Genomic DNA, 19756 nt, shown 5'->3' with positions numbered 1-19756 from the left:
TCTTCTTGTTGCCTCTCAGCTCCAGCACCACATCTGCCTGCATGCCACCACGCTCCCCTTCATGATAACAGACTGAACCTCTGAAACTGTAAGTGAGCCACCCCAATTAAATATTTTCTTTATGAGTTGCCATGGTCATGGTTTCTCTTCACAGCCATAAAAACCCTAAGACATTCTGTAAAGTACTGTAAAGTGAAAAACCTATTGGCCAAAACATCATCTCCTACAACATGAAGCCTGCAGCCTCTGACTTAACAGACTCCGTGGTCTGCTGTGGTAACTCTGTGCTTCGTAGCCAGGGCTAACACTGCCCACAGCTTTCAATGCTTCTTTCTACTAGGCTCCACTGAGCATGCTGCTCTGGGTGAAGGCTCCTCACGTGTGTTGCAGAGATGTAAAAGAGCTTTGTGATTCCACCCTGTGTTTGGAGCCTGGCGGTACTGCTGGTGAGTATGCACATGCAAACACATGTACACACATTTCTTTGAAAGATCAGTGTGCATCCAAAAAGCCCCCGATTTCAACAGGTACTTGGGGGGCATAGTGCTCTGCAGAGTCCAAGAGCCCTCAAGCCACACATCCCACTCCCAGATATTCACCTCCTCCGGTCGGCTCAGCACGTGTCCCTCGGGGCCCGTGATGCCCAGATCCAGGATCCTCTGCTGTTCCTGTAATACATAAAAAGCCAACTGATGAGATGAGCTGGGTGTCAGGTGGCTGATGCTGAGAGACCTGGGCTAAAAGTCTCCCAGCAAGAAGGATAGTGGGCCCTGTTCACAGTGTCATCCCAGACCTCAGAAAGAGAAGGGGCACGACACTAACCCCAGCCCCACTTGAGTAGTGGGACTCAGCCTGTGGGGGATCATCAGATAGCCTGCATACCAGATAGTTACAGTACGGTTCACAACAGTATCAAAATTACAGCTATGAAGGAGCAACGAAACAATTTTAAGGTTGTGGGTCACCACAACAAGAGGAACTGTATTAAAGGGAGGGTCTTAGCATCAGGAAGGTTGTGAACCTTCCCTGGGGATGCTGAACGTAGAGGCCCTCCTCTATGCCCCGGTGGGAGCTGGATATTCAACTCCATCCAGAATATCTGTACTGCAGGGCCAGGAGAAAGGGCCTAGAATGGGAACCAGCCACTTGCCCTGAGAACACTAGCAGGAGATTACCAACAGAGCCCCGGGACCAGAACACCAGGCCCTCGGGATTCCCACACTGTGTTCCGCTCCCAAAGCTGTCCTATATTGTTGAGCTTGCTTTCCTCGAGATGTAGAATATGAGAGAAGGGTCCCGTACCTCTGCAATGATGTCACCATTCTCTGCATGGACTTGAGCAATGGCACCGATATCCCGGATCACACTCAGCACTTCATAGATCTGAGGAAGAGAAGGGTAAGCTCAGAGACCAGAAGTCGAATCTTCCAGGTCAAAGAAAACCCGCTTGGTAAGGGAGAAATAGCAGCCAGGCTGCTCTGGTAGGCCAGACTTAGCAATATGCTCAAGGGGGCTTCTGACCACTCTGCCATTCACAGAGGCAACCCAAAGACAAGGACAGGAGTGAGGTACGAGAAGCAAGGGATGACGGCTCAACCCAGGTATGATGAGGGGCTCTCAGTACCACCTCCAGGCCATATGGGTATCCTGAGGTCACAGGTCGGATTTCAGAGTCTGACGGAGCATGACTCCATCAAAATCAAATCTGTCAGCCATGTCCCATCAACCTATGAGTGAGCTCTACACACATGGAAGAATGTTTCCCCAGATGCCAGTGGTGACCAGACCAAACAGAACAGCAGGAGCCTGCTCGGAAAGGCTGGCTTTCTTACCTGGGAATCCGTCAGCTGGAATCGATCTTTGAAAGCCATGTACACGAGGAAGGAGTTCACCCCTGGGGACAGAGGAAGAAGAGAGACAGACACGTGAGCTGTAGTAGACGAACCCAAACCAAACAATCAAGACGTAAGACTGTTCACCCCTGGGTGTGCACCTGTGCCTATCTGTGTGGGAGGAGGGGGGTGTAGGGGGGCAAAAGAAGAGAAAAAGAGATGGAGATGCCAGGAGAAAGACAAAGCAATCATGCAGCCTCGTGCCTGTCATCCCAGCTGCTCAGGAAGCTAAAACAGGAGGAGCACACTTTTGAGGCTTGGCTGAACTTCAGAGTGAGCTCAAAGCAGTGTAGAATGCTTAGAGAGACTGCCTCAAAAAATCAAAACTACAAAGGGTTGGGTACATAGCAGCGGAGTACTCGACTGGCATAGATGAAGCCCTGGGCTTAATCTTCACCATCACAGAGTTAAAGAGGAGCAAGCACGACAGAGACAGACAGACAAAATGACAAAGCAAATGGGAAGCCAGGAACAGGATTTCTGGAAACTGTTTTCAGGGTTCTTAGGATTTTCCTACGTGGGAACTTTAAAAGTCCAACAAAATTAAAACCTGTGCTGTGAATGCATTCACACCGCAGCGTAACTCACAACAATCAGAAGGTGGGAGCACCCCACCCCACCACCCGGGGGCCATCAGTGCATGGACAGACACACAAGAGGAGGTCTCTGTGCGAGCTGGAACACCAGTCAGCCTGACAAAGGAACTCTGGCTGCGTGGGACAGTGGGCACAGACACAGAAGGCCATCCTACCGAGTGAAATGCACCAGTTATGAAAGACAGGTGCTGCAAAGCCCACGTGTAGGAGGGACAGAGCAATCACTGTCACAAAGAGAGGCAGGATGGGAATACCTGGGCTGGAGGAAGAGGAGGAGAAATTAAGGAGACAGATTTTCATTTCAGTAAGATGAAGCATTCTAGAATTGGATAGTGGTGATAGCTTGGAGAGTGTTCTATTGCATTTATTTGTGTGTGTGCATGCGTGCATGTGTGCGTGCATGCGTGCATACGTGCGTGTGTGCTTGTGCCATGGCATGCACACGAAGGTCAGAGGACAACTTGTTTTCTCCTTCCACCATGTGTGCACTGGGAATCAAAGTCAGGTCATCAAGCTTGGCAGCAAGTGCCTTTACCTGCTGACCCATCCCAGAGGCCCATACTGACAGAATCAAACCAAGGTGAAGGGGGAGCCCACACAACTGCACACTTAGAAGTGAATCAAACTGCGCATCTCGGGCTGGAGAGATATCGCGGAGGTTAAGAGCATTGGCTGCTCTTCTAGAGGATCCAGGTTTAGCTCCCAGCACCCACAAGGTGGCTCATAACTGTCTATAACTCCAGTCCCGGGGGATCTAATGGACTCTTCTGGCTTCTGTGGGCACCAGGCATCCACATGGTACACAGACACACATGTAAGCAAAGCATTCACACATATAAAATAAACAAATGAATAATTATTAAAAAGAGCCTATATATACATATATATATATATATAATTTATCACTTTAAAAAAACTTTTTTGAAAACAAGTATTTATTCTGACTTTGACAAGAAAATTAATTACAAACTTCTGACTATGGAAATTGTCTTTTCTTTGGCAAGCCATGCTGGTTTTTAGGAGATTTTTTTTTTATTAGAAAAAAAATATCCATTAGCTTGGCAAGCAGCTGTCCATCGTAGCACCTTGGAGTTCGTGCCTCCCAAGGCACCAGACCAAACATCCCTGTCCAAGAACCATCACAATTCTAAACAATTGTCTTGACAACCTCAGAGCCTCAGAGCTTAATCCAGGCCATCTGGGGATGCTGGAAGCTGCCTGCGCTAAAGGCCTCTGGGCATCCCAGTTTTTCACTCCATGCCAGGCAACAGTTGCCAGGCAACCTGCCTAGCCTGATTTGGGATAGACTGACCCTGGGAATTGAAAGTTAAAAATCCAGCAGCATCTGGGTATTCTCAAGAAGTGAAAGTGGTCCTCACTAGAAGCCAGAAATGCCAGAAGTGTGTTTGGAGGCTCTGGCCAGGGTCCGGTTCCGAAATGATTTTAGGGTTACCTCTTTAGAAGGGGGGAAAAAGTTACAGTAGCATTGAAAGACCGTTAAAAGAAAGCCGTTGCCTCCTAGCTGAAAAAAAAAAATGAGATCTACTTCTGGATGAAGATGAAACACTGCCTCCTCTCTTAAAAGGGAAATACCTGGTCAAGGGACCTCTCCTCTGGAAGGCAAGTTCACCTGAAGTCACGCTAAAAAGATGGGAGGAATAATTATTCCTTTAAATGAGGTAACGAGCTTTCCTTCCTAGAATTCCAGCTCTCTAGTGTAGTGGGTTTCAGGGCCGCAGCTGTGAGGCTTCATATGTCTGCCCGATTTTCTGAATCACTCAGAAAAACCTAACTTTTCCACTTCCTCTTTCTATCCCTTTTCAAAGTGTGCTTTCTCGACCACTTTGAGCTCTGCTGCTTCTCCAGCTCCCCTCCCCACCTGGTGGCTGCTGTCTGCCATGTAGCTGGCCTCATGCCAGTGTAACTCAAACAACAATGATCTTTTCTCTCTTTTCTTTCTCCCTCTACCCTCCAGGCAACTTACCTACCTTTGAGCTTTTTCCCCTCTTTTAAATTGTATTAAAATGGTCCTTGAGTGTCAAAAAACAAAAAGTAAAAATTTGCAGAGTTGAGGGGTTGGGGGGTTACCTCCATACTAGGAAGAAACTTAAAGGACATCTTAGTCCAATATTTGCAGGACAAATATTGAAATTATTAAGATTCAAGGTTTACATGAATTGCCCTGTGTCACACAGCTAGTCTGTGGACAAGCTGGCTCCCCACTCCAGAGCTTCTTTCACGGGGTCTGTGGACGCCTTTCCTGTCATTCTCCACACCTAGATACTGGCCTCCATCTTTTCACTCAGAGCATACAGTGTTTCTGACTCCGAACCACTAAGAACAAAACAATTAGTAGCATTTCCCCACAAATCAAGACCTCGTGACATCAAAGAGTGACTCCTATAGCTTAATCCACAGCCAAGCTGAAAGGGGCCCAAGAAAACCATGTCATTCAGCTCTACTGCCTGAGCCCCCCAGGTCCTGGGGCACCTCAAGGTACATGAAGACTCCCTGGCCTTCCTGAGAACCCTTCCTCCCAATTCCTGGGATTCTCTGAAGCAGAAAAGGCCCTTCAGCTTGTCCCAGGTTTGAAGAGTCTCATCACCTCCTCAGACAGCCTCATTCTTGCAGGTTTGTGTGACATATTTACCCTAAGACTCCAAAGACAAGCCTACTGCTTCACTGGGCCTTGGAGGACCAGTTACTCCTTGAGATCACATCTCTCAAGCCAGCAATCTGTAGAATGCTGTTACACAAGAAGGCAGCCCAAGAGAAAGCCACACTGTCTGATGTAGACTGATGCACCCACACTGGGCTAGGGCCTCTGCGGGCAGCATAAGCTGGAGCCAAAAGCCCCCATGACTTTCTCTTTCGAGGAAGTCTTTGGGTTAGAACCAAGCACCTACAGTGGAGTTGCGAGACCTACCGTGGTCCTTCACCAGAGCTTCCATCTCCTCCTGGACACCCTTGTGCCACTCGGTGATGTCCACGTGCAGAGAGTAATCACAGCAGGACTTGCTGTCGGCCCATTCCCTCCACTGATCGAAGGCTGCCAGCAGGCTGGTCCCGGGCTCAGGAACGACATGGTCAACTGAGGAAAGAACAGACATTTGTCGTCATCACTGGAGAGTCAGGAGCAGGTGCTTACCCACTTGAACCCTGAACTGAGCCTCCTAGGTTCCCGCAGGAGACACTGATCTCTCCAACAAAGTCTCGGAATGCACTTAAACCTGCTGAGTGCCCAACGGGGAGAAACTGCCGACAAGTGAAACCGTGCATGAACGCCTCAGATCCAATCTATCAAATCCGAGTCCCCGAGGCCTGGGGCACATTCCGAGGACAAGGAGTCCTTGTGGACAATGGCAGTGTCAGAGGGCCAGCTAGAGGATCCAAACCCTCCTTTGTACTGCTTGCTGCTGTGAGACGCCCCAATAGACAGCCAGGCCTCGTTGAGACTGGAATGGGGCCATGTACGGCGGACCTTTCCAAAACAGCGAGCAGCCCCGCTCACTCCTGACTAGTCAGGTTTCCTCGGTGTAATTCCACTCTGTAATTTAAGGACAATCTTTCATCTTAAGAGTTTAAAACATTTTGAAGCTGAGCTTGCTGTAATATTATTACTAAGGTAGGCTGATATTTAGGACAAAGATGAACTCAGGCTGCTCAGTCTGTACCCTGGCTCCATCGGTGCCTCGCAGGTACCCCTGGGTAAACTACTCTGCTGCCCTAAGTCTCGGGGTTGCTTCTAAAGGGGATTGTATTACCTACAGACTTTGTTATGAAGATCACACACAGACAGAATGTCTATCAACCTTGCAATGCTCCTTGATTTGAACCCTCTAGTGCCTTCTTCTTAAACTGCAAATGTAGTTTAAAGTCACCAACAAGCTCAACAGAGCCTGGCTGACCTCTGCAACAGGACCCTGTGCTGGCTCTGTCTGGCCCTCTGTCTCCAGCTACATCGGGCTGCTTCCTTGTATCCCAGGGTCTTTGTACATGCCACTATCTCTCATAGGATCCCTGGAGGGCTCTTGCCCAGGCTTCCTTGATAACATGAGGCTTTCTGGAACTGCTATGGCCCATCTTTTGTACACACACACACACACACACACAACAAAGCACTAAGATTCCAACTGAAATTAGCTGTTCAAAGGTCAACCAAATTCATGCAACAAGAAGGAAAAAGGCTCAAGACTCTGGACTCCTAAAGCAATGAACTATTCTTCCGAAATGAATATTAGATTTCCTATGCCCAGAATCAAAACTTTCAGATGCAAGTACATTGTGATTGGCTTAACTTGGCTTCATACATATTGAGATGATCATCAGATACAGCAGTTAGCCCTGCCTGATCATTATAAATTACCTAAATGTATTGAATGTCACACTGCACGCTGTAAGCCAATATCATTACTAAATGGCAATTAAATAATTTAAAATAAATGTATTTTAAAACACGCTTCTAAATTCTTTTGACAGAATTCTTTTTTTCCAGGGCTAATTCACTGGGGAGTACTCAGATACCGGCACAAAGAATCAGTCTATGTAACGACAGGGTTCCACGGCTACCTAGTATCTAGAACATGCTGTCAACTGATGACGGCTTTGACAAATGCTACCCTAGAAACTCCAGCAAGACAATTCCAATTTCTCTCCCTTGTCTGTTTCCTATTCCACCCTACAACTCCAACAACAAAAACATCACTCTGCTAGCAGCAAGCATTCTGGGCTGTCTGTCTACAGACTGCCTCACCCCTCACTCTCCTCCGTCCCTGCTCCTAGGCAGCCAGACGGACCTTGGAAGACCCTTTATCCGCAGCTGCAGGCCCCATGCACATCATCAGGAAGGGCAGACTCGGGCATCTCCCCAGGGCCCAGCTAGATCTGACTCTGGCAGACGTCTCTGATCTCCATCGCACTCTCTGTCCCCGACATGGTCACCACCCACGGCCACCCTGCGGATTTCTTACTCCTTGGATTCACCCTGTTCCTGTCCACTCTGTGCTCCTTGCTCTGGCAGGGCCCCCTCAGTGAATCCCTTTGCGCTTCACCAGACAGCTCCGCCCCATCAAGTTCATGAGACTGCCACCACCTTCACTGCCGTCTGCAATAGCTCCAGAGTCGCACGTGCACTCACATACTCACATATATTCACACACACTCACACATGCACTCACAGAGACACACACACTGACTCAGAGACACACATAGACTCACACAAAGACATAGGCACACACACTGACTCAGAGACACACATAAACTCACACAAAGACATAGACACACACACTGACTCAGAGACACACACAGACTCACACATGCACTCACAGAGACACACACACTGACTCAGAGACACACATAGACTCACACAAAGACATAGACACACACACTGACTCAGAGACACACATAAACTCACACAAAGACATAGACACACACACTGACTCAGAGACACACATAGACTCACACAAAGACATAGACATACACACTGACTCAGAGACACACACAGACTCACACAAAGACATAGACACACACACTAACTCAGAGACACACACAGACTCACACAAAGACATAGACACACACACTGACTCAGAGACACACACAGACTCACACAAAGACATAGACACACACACTGACTCAGAGACACACACAGACTCACACAAAGACATAGACACACACACTGACTCAGAGACACACACAGACTCACACAAAGACATAGACACACACACTGACTCAGAGACACACACAGACTCACACAAAGACATAGACACACACACTGACTCAGAGACACACACAGACTCACACAAAGATATAGACACACACACTGACTCAGAGACACACACAGACTCACACAAAGACATAGACACACACACTGACTCAGAGACACACACAGACTCACACAAAGACATAGACACACACACTCACATATATCCTCACTCACACAGACACACACACACCTTTGCCCACACACTCAACACTCACAGAGACACACACTCACACAAACACATACATACAGAGATGCACACACTCAGAGACACACACTCACTCACACTCACAGAAACAGATACTCACACTCAGAGACACACACTCACAGAGACACATACACACTCAGAGACACACTCACACAGATATATACACACTCAGAGACACACACACACATATACTCATTCACAGGGACACACAAAGACACAGACACACACCTAGACTCACACAGATGCACACAAAGACAGACATATACGCACACTCACTCACACACACACACACACACACTACAAAGCATAAGCTCCTCATGGCATGGACAGTGTTCAGATACAGGAAGAGCTCAATGAATGCCCTATGTAATCACTACTTGGCACTCACACCTTACCTTTCACACAGTTGAAAAAGAAAACGGGGTTCAAGTGCACCCTCAGTATCGGTGAGCATCATTCTAGGACACCCGGAGGATGCCAAAAATCCACAGACACCTAAGTTCCTTGCATTAGTGTGTGCACACAGTCTGCTACGTCCATCTGTATACTTTTGCAGGGAGACTGAGAATTGACCCCCAGATCCCAGCATGCTACAGCTAGGCTCCACTCCAGACCCCCTCCATACACCTCACAGCCTCTCTAGATTGCTTGCTTGCAGAACCTGATGCAGGACCACACAGTACTCTGCCTGTGTGGACCTGGTATTAGTGCTTGCATTGTGGCAAATTTCAATTGTGTATTTTGTAACTTTCCAGAATTTTTTCCAAACAGTTTTTTTTTATATATATTTGTGGTTTGGCTGAACTCAGAATTAATTGAATCCACAGATGCAAAATCCTTGGATCTGATGGGTCAACTGTACTCTACTAGTGACACGGTCAGCTTTTCCATTTAACCCACAGGGCTGAAACCTGGAGACCCTCCTGCCCCACCCTGCTTGACAAGGAATGTTCCTTCCACCAGACAGCATGGGACATAAGTAAAATTGCCTTCTTCAAAGCTGATTTTCTAAAATAAAGGTAATTTTAGGTAAAAATTAATATTACATTCATTCAATCATCACCACCACCCTTTAAATCAACCAATTCGACTTGGTACATTTTCTTTATCTTTTTTCTACATGTTGTATTTTATTCTATTTCCTTATCTCTAGCCTCTCTCTTCCCCCAAAAGCTTTAGAGAGAGATACCCAAGCCAGTCCTGGCTGACACACTTGTCATCCCAGCATGCAGGAGTTGGAGGCAGGAGGAGCTTGACAAGTCTGAGGTCAGCCTGGGCTACCTAGTGAATAAGTCAGTCATGGACACTTAGTGATATCCTGTCTAAGAAAAACAAGTGAATGACAATAAAACCTTAAAATGCAAGAAGATGCCATCAAACAAGAACAGGAAAAACAGGGAGCTGGAGAGATGGCTCAGTGGTTAAGAGCATTGCCTGCTCTTCCAAAGGTCCTGAGTTCAATTCCCAGTAACCACATGGTGGCACACAACCATCTGTAATGAGGTTTGGTGCCCTCTTCAGGCATACATGCAGACAGAATATTATATACATAATAAATAAATAAATAAATAAATAAATAAATAAATATTAAAAAAAGAACAGGAAAAACAGATGACAAGGAGGAAGGGAGAAAACGGGACACAAAATGAAATCAAGAACAAAGTTGTAAGTTGTATGTTTACGTGTGTGTGTGAAGACATAAATAAATGCACGCATATTTGTGTGCATGTGTATAGACCTGTATGAATGCTTTGTTACTGTCCATGCATATTCACACCTATGCACAGGCATACATGCATGCATACATGTTTGCACCTGCGTGTGTATGCATCAATAGATAAAGTTTGGATGACCTCATGCCTCTGCTAGATGTTGTCAGACTCCCAGGCCCACATCCAGGAAGCCTGACACCCATCCTTCCTGAGGGTCAACAAGGCAAACCATTTCTCAAGAGAACACTGAGAACCGCAAGCTCAGTCTGGGAATAATGCTCAGCCCACTGAGTATAATGATTCTTTTAAATATCTTAATATTGGACTGGATAAAATAGTTTACATCTACACACTGGATGCTTTGATTTGCCCATTACAGAGAATAAATACTAAGTTCTCAACGTTTTGTCCCTTGACTGGCTCTCTTTCATTCTATTTATCCTGTCAGGAGTAAACACAGCCACTTTAGGATACTCTTCTTTAAGATTCATGTATTTCATCTTATGTGTAGGGGTATTTTGCCTTCCATGGAAGTCTGTGCACCGTGTGCATGCCCGGTGCCCACAAAGGTCAGAATGGGCACCGGATTCCCTGGAACTGGAGTTACAGGCTGTTGTGAGTCACTGTGTGGGTGCTGGGAACCAAACCTGGGTCCTCTAGAAGAGCAGTCAGTGCTCTTTAATCTTGAGTCATCTCTCCAGCCTCCGTGATACCCTTTAAGATCCTAAAACCATTAAACATACATATTCACACTCCCCCAGTGCTTAGTATCAAATCTGGTGTCTTGCACACGGTAGGTAAGACCTCTGGATGATTGAGCTACACTGTCAGAACTCTCATTTTTATGAAAGAAAATGTTTCTTTCAAAGGCCCACTTCTTTCTACAAGACCTGCCTGCTTCCTTTTCTACCTAAGGAACCCGAGAGAGCTCTGTGTAGAATGCTCCATGCAGGACGCCTGCTCCCGGACAGCTCAAGCAATAGCTTGCCGTGGCTCAGCCTCCACTCACCCTTCCACAAAGATGGAAGGTCAGTAACAGGACCCACAAAGGGACTCAGACACTGTGACGCCATGCTTCTCCATCCTCAAGGAACATGAGACGTACCTTGAGTGTGAACTCTGGTTCGTGCCCTCACCCGTTGCCCCTGTTCTGAGACAACAGGTCGAGATGGTGACCCGGGGAAGTGAGCTTCTGAGAAGCAGCATTCTGATTCTAGCTGGGTATAGTCTGTTTTCCCATCTGCCTCCCCTCCCATTTCCACCCACTCGGGCCTTTGAGGGCCCTGATCACCACACAATGGCAATGCCACTTTCAAAAACAGAACCAGGTTCCCTGACTAGGAGGTTAGGCCCTCCCCATCTGATGAGTGAGCCATGTGATACCCAGCACTTCAGAGAAACAGGCATGCTTCCCCTAAGCTAATGGCACTTGCAAACGTGTCCCTGAAATGCCTGTATGAACTTTCCCACTGTCCTCCTTCCACAGAAAATCTCCTGGGAAGAGCCGCTTCTCGGGAACACGGCAAAGGGTCATGACCACTTCCGGAGGGAGCAGGGGTCCTTGATGAGGAACCAAAAGTAGAAATCCATTCACAGATCATCTTTCTGGTGGCCTTCTTCGGGTAACTGTCCCTGTGAGAAAGGCGCAGCCACCCTCCAGAAGCCAGCATTGACAAGGGGGTAAACATTAGGGTCAAAGCACCCCAAGAGTTGGGCCTGCTTCCTGTGGTGGCCTTCCTTGTTTACTGAGATTTCCCGGACTCATCTATAACCATGCAGAGTAGAGGAGGGTAAACGTGGGCACAGGGAAAAGTATCTGTGGAATGCCTTGTACACATTGGCTGGCATTTCCTCCTTGGAGCATCTCCATAGAGTCCACAGCACCCGTCCACTTGCTGTATGACAAGCCAAAAGCATGCCCTGGAATGACGGCCTGAATCTGGACATGTTTTCTGTGAAAATCTCAGAATAGCCAAAGAATGACTGACTATAAGTTGTCAGTTCTTAGTTCTGAAAGTTTTACCTCCAAAATGCTCCAAAATCTGAAATATCATGACATATGTGGGAAGCTCCACACTGATCTCACATGACAAGTGCCAGCCAAACTACAGGCATGCTACCGAAGTGTACAGAATTACTTTCAGGGGCCGGGGAGGGGCTTGGCTAATAGGAGGCTTTCCTAACATGTCCATGTCTCTGTCCCCAGTGCTAACAAACTCAGGTCTGTAATCCCAGCGCTCAGGAGGCAGAGGAGGCTGATGGATCACAGCAAGATGGAGGCCAGTCTAGTATACGTGAGACTGTGTCTCAAGAAAAAAAAAGATCTCAAGAGCAGGTCCACCAGACTCAATTAGTGGGCATGGGCCAGGCTCTGGAAGGAACCCATCCAAACTAGGAACGTGAACCTTGCCCCCAACTTCTGGTGCCAACATCTTCCAGGCATTGTGTTAGAGCGGTCCTCCATTGCCACACCCTTGCCTGAATTCCAAACACATGTAGGTTCCCTAAAGCAGAGGGCTCTAAAGGGAACCCCAGGATCAAAAAAAGCAAACACCCCCTTTAGTGTGTGTGAATGTTCATTGGGGGCATCAGGTTGAGAGCTTGTCAACACATTGGCACCTCATAAAATCCTTTCTTCCGAGCAGCTCACACATGGGCTCCTGGCAACTCAGATCAAAGGTCAGGCTAATGAAACCTGCCTGTGGCGCTGCTGAGAGTCATTCATAACTCGTAAATCCCTCCAAGAGATGGAGCCAAATGAAGAGCAGTAATTCCCTGACTCATCAAAAGCAGACATGGAGGGGTGAGAGCCCTCAGGCCATCTGCAGACAGCAGGAGGTCAAGATCTCAAGAGCAGGTCCACCAGACTCAACTAGTGGGCATGGGCCAGGCTCTGGAAGGAAGAGAAGGCCAAGAATGACTCTCTCCACAACAGACAGTATTGCTTGATTTCAAGGGCTTGATAGTTCAAGCTCATTCATTCATAAAGGTGGCCCATGAGCCACACGGTGGTTTGAATAAGAATGGCTCCCATATAGGCTCATATATTTGAATACCTGATCTGCAGTTGGTAGAACTGTTTGGGAAGAATTAGGAAGTGTCCCCTGTTGGAGGGAGTGTGTCACTGGTTCGGGTAGGGGAGCTTTGAGTTTCAAAAGCCCAATCCATCCCCAGTTAGTGCTTGAGATCCCTCCCTCCCACTCTCACGGTTGTGGATCAGATGTAAGCTCTCAGCTACTGCTCCAACGCTATGCTTGCCTGCCATCCATGCCTCCGCCACGATGATAAAAGACTGGACCTCTGAAAAGCTGTAAGCAAGCCCTCAGTTAAATGCTTTCTTTTATAAGCTGCCTTGGTCTCGGTGTCTCTTCTCAGCAACAGAGCAGTGACTAAGACAAGCCACATGGCTGGGGAGATAGTGGTCAAAATGTTTGATGTACAAGTATGAGAACTAGGGTTCAGATCCCAGCATGACATAAAAGTCACGCACCTGCGACCCCAGCACTGGGGACAGCAACAAGCATGTCCCTGGGACTTGCTGACCAGCTAGTCTAGCCAAAACAGTGAGTTTCACTTCAGTGAGAGACATGAAGACACCACTTCACAAAACAAGGCAGAGAACAAAGGGGGGAGACATTTGATATTAACCCCTGATCTCCATGCATAGACATAAGTGAACACACACACACATCAAAAGCCTTGAGACCTTAGCCAGGCAGTGGTGGAGCACATCTTTAATCCCAGCACTGGGAAGGCAGAGGTAGGCAGATCTCTGTAAATTCAAGGCTAGTCTGGTCTACAAGAGCTAGTTCCAGGACAGCTAGGGCTGTTACATAGAGGAATCCTGTCTCAAAAAACAAAAACAAACAAACAAAAAACAAACAAAAAAAAAGAAAAACTTTTGAGATCTGACAATTGATCTGCAGAAGCCCTCAGAGGGCTTTGCACACGAGGCTGTTACCATATGACCACAAAGTCAGCTGACATAAGATAGCCGGGCAGCCTCTATCTGGAGAGATTTTGTAACCGAAATCGAAAAGATATCAGAAGTTTGCCAGGACAACCTACCACTTTCCTGACAAAGAATTCAGGTTCTGGGCAAGTCTTGAATGTTACATAATCAGGGCTGTCAAGACGGCTCAGTGGGTGGAGGTGCCTGCCCCCAAGCCTAGTGATCACATGGCAGAAGAGAACTGACCCCCATAGGTTGTCTCCAGCCTCCACACCATGCCACTCCCTCACCGTGTGTATGCACACCCCGCACACTAAATAAATACATGTGTGCAATTATTAAAAAATTTAAAGATGCATAATTAGATGGAATTTAACTCAGGTCTGAATCCTAAATCTCTAATTTTTTTTTCTTTTCACTATAACAGAAAAAAATGTTACCCGTAATCCCGCTGTCTTATTAATGACTATTCATCTATTACTCCCCAGATCTGTCATACAGGTACATATATCTAATGTGGGTGTAATCACAAGCTATGCTCCTTTTTAGTGGCATGGGGCTTTATTTTACCCTAAGAGCATGGTTGTGTTACCATCTTCTTGACCCATCTTCTAATGAGTTATCCTTGGGGGTGTCCATTAATTTCACAATTTCCCTGAGGAACAACTTGTGGGTTTTCTACATCCCCTAATGATGCATAATGTTCTTATGAATACACTCATGTTTCTAACTGGTCCCCTACTTCAGCTTCTTCCCTGAGGAGAGGATGCTGGGGTCAGCATAAAGGGATGGACTGTGGTTCTCAACCCAGTTGATCAAAGTGGAATGGCTTCACTCTGCCACCAGCAATTCAAGGGGACGTCACTCCAGATAGTACTGGTGCCCAGTTTACAGGGTTGCTATTTAAAGGGGCAAACACAACACCCCTTTCACCCTTCTTGGTTGTCTTTGTTTTCGAAAACTGGCCACTTTCCAAGACCCATCTAGGATGCCCGGGGAACACACGAAGGATTCAGCAGGCCAGCTGTGCAGAATGAGTCACGATCTCATGAGAGCTGGGGCCAGGGGCCACTTGTGCCATTTTAGTCCTAACTCTTGTTCAGCCCTTCTTCAGCTAACAACCTGCTTCTAGGACAATTCCCAGCTAACACTGACCCATCAGGAATGCACAATGGAGACAGGGTTGGCAGGGCAGCCCAGGCCCCAGTTCCCAGCACTGAGGAAAGGCATGTCCCGCCTCTGCTCCATGTTCATCTCCCGGCACAGACAGTTCATAGGAAATACCATCCCTGCCACAGAATGACGCAACTGTTGCCTGGAGAAGACAGCAAGGAGAAGCAAGGTGAGTACCCTAGCCAAACCCTTCACTCACGACGCTGCAGGCAGGCTCCAGGCTGTGCAGCTTTTCTCTAAGCAATGCTGAAGTCGCTGGCTGAGGGAAGGGTGAGGTTCCTGCTTCCTGCCATTAGACATGCACTCTGGGTCAGACTCTGAACAGACGCCACATTGACAGCAGCTCATGTCCCCACACCAGAGAGAGAAACACACTCCGATTCCGACAGGGGTGTCAAGCCTGGAATTCCTCTAGCTCTGACATCCTGAGGGTGACTTTGCCCAGCCCTGCCAGCACCCTGCTCTCAGAAACACTTCAGCCTTCATGTGCTCAGTGAAGACCATGGGGACTCACTCATTTGAAAAGACAGAATGACATGACATTCAAAGAAACATCAGCGGACCAGAAAAATCGCATGACGTGAGATCAGGTCCCAGCGCTCGACCTGCCCACTCCTGCTTGCAGGAAATGGGGACCTGACAGCCAGCAGGTTTGGCCTTGAATCCAGGCGCCACCCGGAATGAGGTCTAGGAAGCTGGGCAAGTTAACTCCTCGGTGCCTCATTTTCTCCATCTGCTACAGAGGTATAGCAACGGTGTCTCTCGCATAGTATCGGGAAACTGAAACCACAGTGCCTAGAAATGGCAGCCGAGTACCAGTTCTCTCACTGGTTGTAGAACTTCAGGGTTCTTGGCCTCCCTGGGCCTCAGTTTTCTTATCTGTAAAATAGACATTATTCTAGTACCTGTTGTGATTCAGCATGTGTCAAGACCTTACACCAGGAGGTTCTCCTGCCAGGCCTGCATCGAATGACTAGCTGACACTGGAGGAGAAAAGCTGTTTTGCACCATCCCTGGCCAGTGCTGTAGCCCCTAAAGGGTGAAGCTCCCCTTGGGGAGACCAGCCACATACCCCAGAAGCAGGGGAGGGGGATGGGAATGAGGGTGGCCCCGAGCAGGGAGTGTCAGCAGTGAAGAACGGGTGTGGGGAGGAACTGGATAAAGGCTCTGCGGAGGGAAGGCCAAGGCCACTGCACCACAAGAAAGGCTCAGAACTCTGAGTCATCCATCCCCTCAGAGGAACAGGCTTCTGCATAAACAGACCAAAACCCAAGGAGCAAGATGAAGCTGCCCTATTTACAGGACAAGTGGGTAAATCGCAGAGATCCGCTGAGGAGATACCTCAGTTCCTGGGGAGATTCCTGCACTATCCCCACCACCCCACCCCATACCTGGACACCAGGATACAAAACAAAAGAAAACAAAACAAAAAAAACCTTCCTATCTGGAAAGTGTTAGGATCAGGTAAATTCCCTTCCCAATGTCAAGAGGACTCAGACAAGGGGAACAAAGCTGCCAATCAGGGCAGATAACAAACTGGCCTCATTAGCAGGGCTCTCTGTCATTCCACTAAAGAGCAAAGCAACCTGATCCTAGAGGTTCCTAGAGATCTCCCCAAACATCAATCCCATCCACAGCAGCCTTTCAGAGTGCTAGGGCATGCTTGTTTTCAAATCCCCTAAGGACGCTGGAAACCCAGGCTGGCAGGATGCTTGGCTCCCTCCCTTCCCCATGTGTATATATGCACACAGTTGTGTGTGTGTGTGTGTGTCTGTGTGTGTGTGTGTGCGTTTTCATGTGCACATGGGTGGTGTACATGCATGTATATGGAAGTTCATACATGCATGCAGGCCTGTACAAGAGGGACAAAAAAGGAGTGTGGTGGAGGCAAGCCCCCTATCCTACTTCTTGGGTCCTTTGGGCCCTTTAAGGAAAATAGAAGAGACACTTCCCAATTTTCACCACAGTCTGCCAGAAATAAACTCCAGACGATGAGCAAATTCCAGAAAGAGTAAAGAGATGTGACGATGGGGGACCACGGAGGACAGCCTAAAGCTTTTCCACAACCCTCCCTGGCCAGGCTGTGCTCTGGGAGCACCACCTCGAGAGGGGGGTGGCCACTGGCTGGGCTTGTCAGATGAGGTGGCTGGAGAAATATGTCATTCATGACACTTCCTCTGTTTGTCTCGGCTTTCGGTTGCCCTGGGCTACAGGACCACAGATTTGGTGCTGGCTTCCCAAAAATAAGAGATTAAGGGACAGGGTGGAAGAGCAGAAGAGAAAGAAGAAAGAAGGAAGGAAGGAGAGGTGGGGGAGAGAATAAGTTTTAAAAGGTCATATACAAGGCTTCCATGTGCAAAGAATACAATCAATTCAGTTTTCATTCCAGAAGGTTCCTTGCCCAGAAAACAACCCGAAGACTTAGTCTTCCCGCTAGCAGGGACTAACAGCAACACACACATTTACTTGTGCAAAGCTATGTTAGAATACTCCCAAAAGCCCAAAGGCCACAGACAATAACAGGAAAGAACACTGTGCCAATCCACGAGAAGGGTCATGTTTACATTTCTCTTGCTGTCCACATAGAAATACTACAACCTGATGACAATGACCCTTCTGTGAAAACACAGATTGAAACAAACAATACGGTGTTCACACCTATATTTGAGGGCACAGTTTATAGCTAATACATGATTAGCATACCGAAAGGAGCACTTAGTTCAAACACTAACCACAGTGTGTTTAAGGCCCCGTCAGTACATGGACAAACATCCCATCCTTGTGGCAAAAGCTGCCAGGACAGTTCCCTGTGCAGTCGGGAATAGATCAGCTTTCTGGGCTTGGAGCTAAACTAAGAAACAAAAACAAAGGAACTGGCTGCCAGTGTTTGTTCCAACATTGCACAATGCCTCTCACATCCCCTCCAAATGAAGTCCCACAGGGAAGGAAGACTCGGTGAGGTCATCTGTTGACTGGGCTCAATTTAAAGCAAAAAAAAAAAAAGATGGGTGTTTTCCTCCTAGGAATCTGGACTGAATTCAAAAGCATAGCACAAACCATATCACAGCCTCCCTGGAGCCTGACACGGCCGCGACACTGACTAGTGTCTCCCTTTTCCACGGGGAACGATGGCTCAATGAGCCTGTTTTGTCCCCCAGTTAATTAGAAAGACTGAATAGAAGCCAATCTGGATGGTGCCTGATAATTCTGTTGAAGCCTGATAAGGGACTTGTGCTTAGCATCCAGGTGTTGCATGCACGTCACCGCCAGTGTGCTCACAATGACACAGCCTCACAATATGCTCTCCCTGTTCCCAGGAACAACAGGGCTCAGGAAGGGCAACCTGGGTGCCAAGCACAGCTCCACATGCAAAAACAGCTGAAAACCGAAAAGTTCACTGGTAACCATAAACACAACTCATCCAATCAGCCAAAGAAAATGCTCAATGCTCATTTGTTTTCATGAATAGCTACACCACTCTTCTATTCACCTATACACACAAATGTATTTTAAATACAGCGCTACAATAGTATCGTGTATAAACTATTCATCGCTAAAGCTCTCTCTTTAAAATGAAAAGGGGGCGGAGTCCATTCAGCACAATGTTGTTTGCCTAATAGTCCCAGAATTCAGAAGGTGAGGCAGGAAGATCTCGTGAGCCTAGGAGTTTAAGACCATTCTAGGCAACAAAGAGACCATATATCAAAATAAATAATAAGTAAAAATGAACTAATTACGGCACTTACTGCCAAGCCTATTGGCTGATCAGCCCCCAGATCCACACAGTAGGAGGGAGGTACCAATCCTTCCTTCAGCTTTTCCTCTGCCCTCCACACGCACGCACATCATGAAGTACACGCATTCACATGCATATGAGCGCAGACACACCAAGAGGGTGCTGGGTCCCTGGAGCTGGATTGGCACGCAGTGGAGAAGAAAGCACAGGTGCTGGGAACTGAACTCGGGTCCTCTGCAAGTGTAACACACGTTCTTAACTGCCGTCTACCCAGGGCCACCTTTTGAGATTTTTGAGTTTACAAAAAGTAATCACTGAAGAATCTTTCTTTACAGCAAAACTAAAGAGGGGCTCAGCGGTTAAGAGCATTGCCTGCTCCTCCAAAGGTCCTGAGTTCAATTCCCAGCAACCATATGGTGGCTCACAACCATCTGTAATGAGGTCTGGTGCCCTCTTCTGGCCTTCAGGCATACACGCAGACAGAATATTGTATACATAATAAAAATAAAAAAAAAACTAAAGAATCTTTTTTTTAATTTAACTAAACTTTTCTCTTAGGTAGCCTATATGGTATCAGATTCTTAAAATCCTTAGTTTTGTGTTGCTCCTGTAGAAAGAATATGTAAATTGTAATTTTCCTTTGGTTATTTGTGGCTTATTACAGTATATAGAAGCGTTTAACCTTAGTACATATTTTCTAGCTGATAAGCTTAATAAACTTTTCTATAA

At 47.3% G+C, this 19756-nt stretch overlaps 1 protein-coding gene across 2 annotated transcripts in view; it reads right to left on the bottom strand.

The window, feature by feature from the left end:
- The window catches only part of Dpysl2 (dihydropyrimidinase like 2), a 103456-nt gene that overhangs the window by 27734 nt on the left and 55966 nt on the right, over nucleotides 1-19756 (bottom strand). For both annotated transcript variants that reach the window (XM_057785733.1, XM_057785734.1), the window contains exons 4-7: nucleotides 5415-5579; nucleotides 1833-1894; nucleotides 1303-1383; nucleotides 600-668 (exon numbers count right to left, since the gene is read on the bottom strand). In XM_057785733.1, the coding sequence (XP_057641716.1) occupies nucleotides 600-668; nucleotides 1303-1383; nucleotides 1833-1894; nucleotides 5415-5579 (377 nt within the window). The remainder of the gene's footprint in view (nucleotides 1-599; nucleotides 669-1302; nucleotides 1384-1832; nucleotides 1895-5414; nucleotides 5580-19756) is intronic.

Source organism: Chionomys nivalis, chromosome 12 (assembly GCF_950005125.1).
Source record: "Chionomys nivalis chromosome 12, mChiNiv1.1, whole genome shotgun sequence".
In the NCBI taxonomy this organism is placed as follows: Eukaryota; Metazoa; Chordata; class Mammalia; order Rodentia; family Cricetidae; genus Chionomys; species Chionomys nivalis.
The sequence above is the reverse complement of the archived record's forward strand: the minus strand, read 5'-3'. Positions and strand labels throughout refer to the sequence as shown.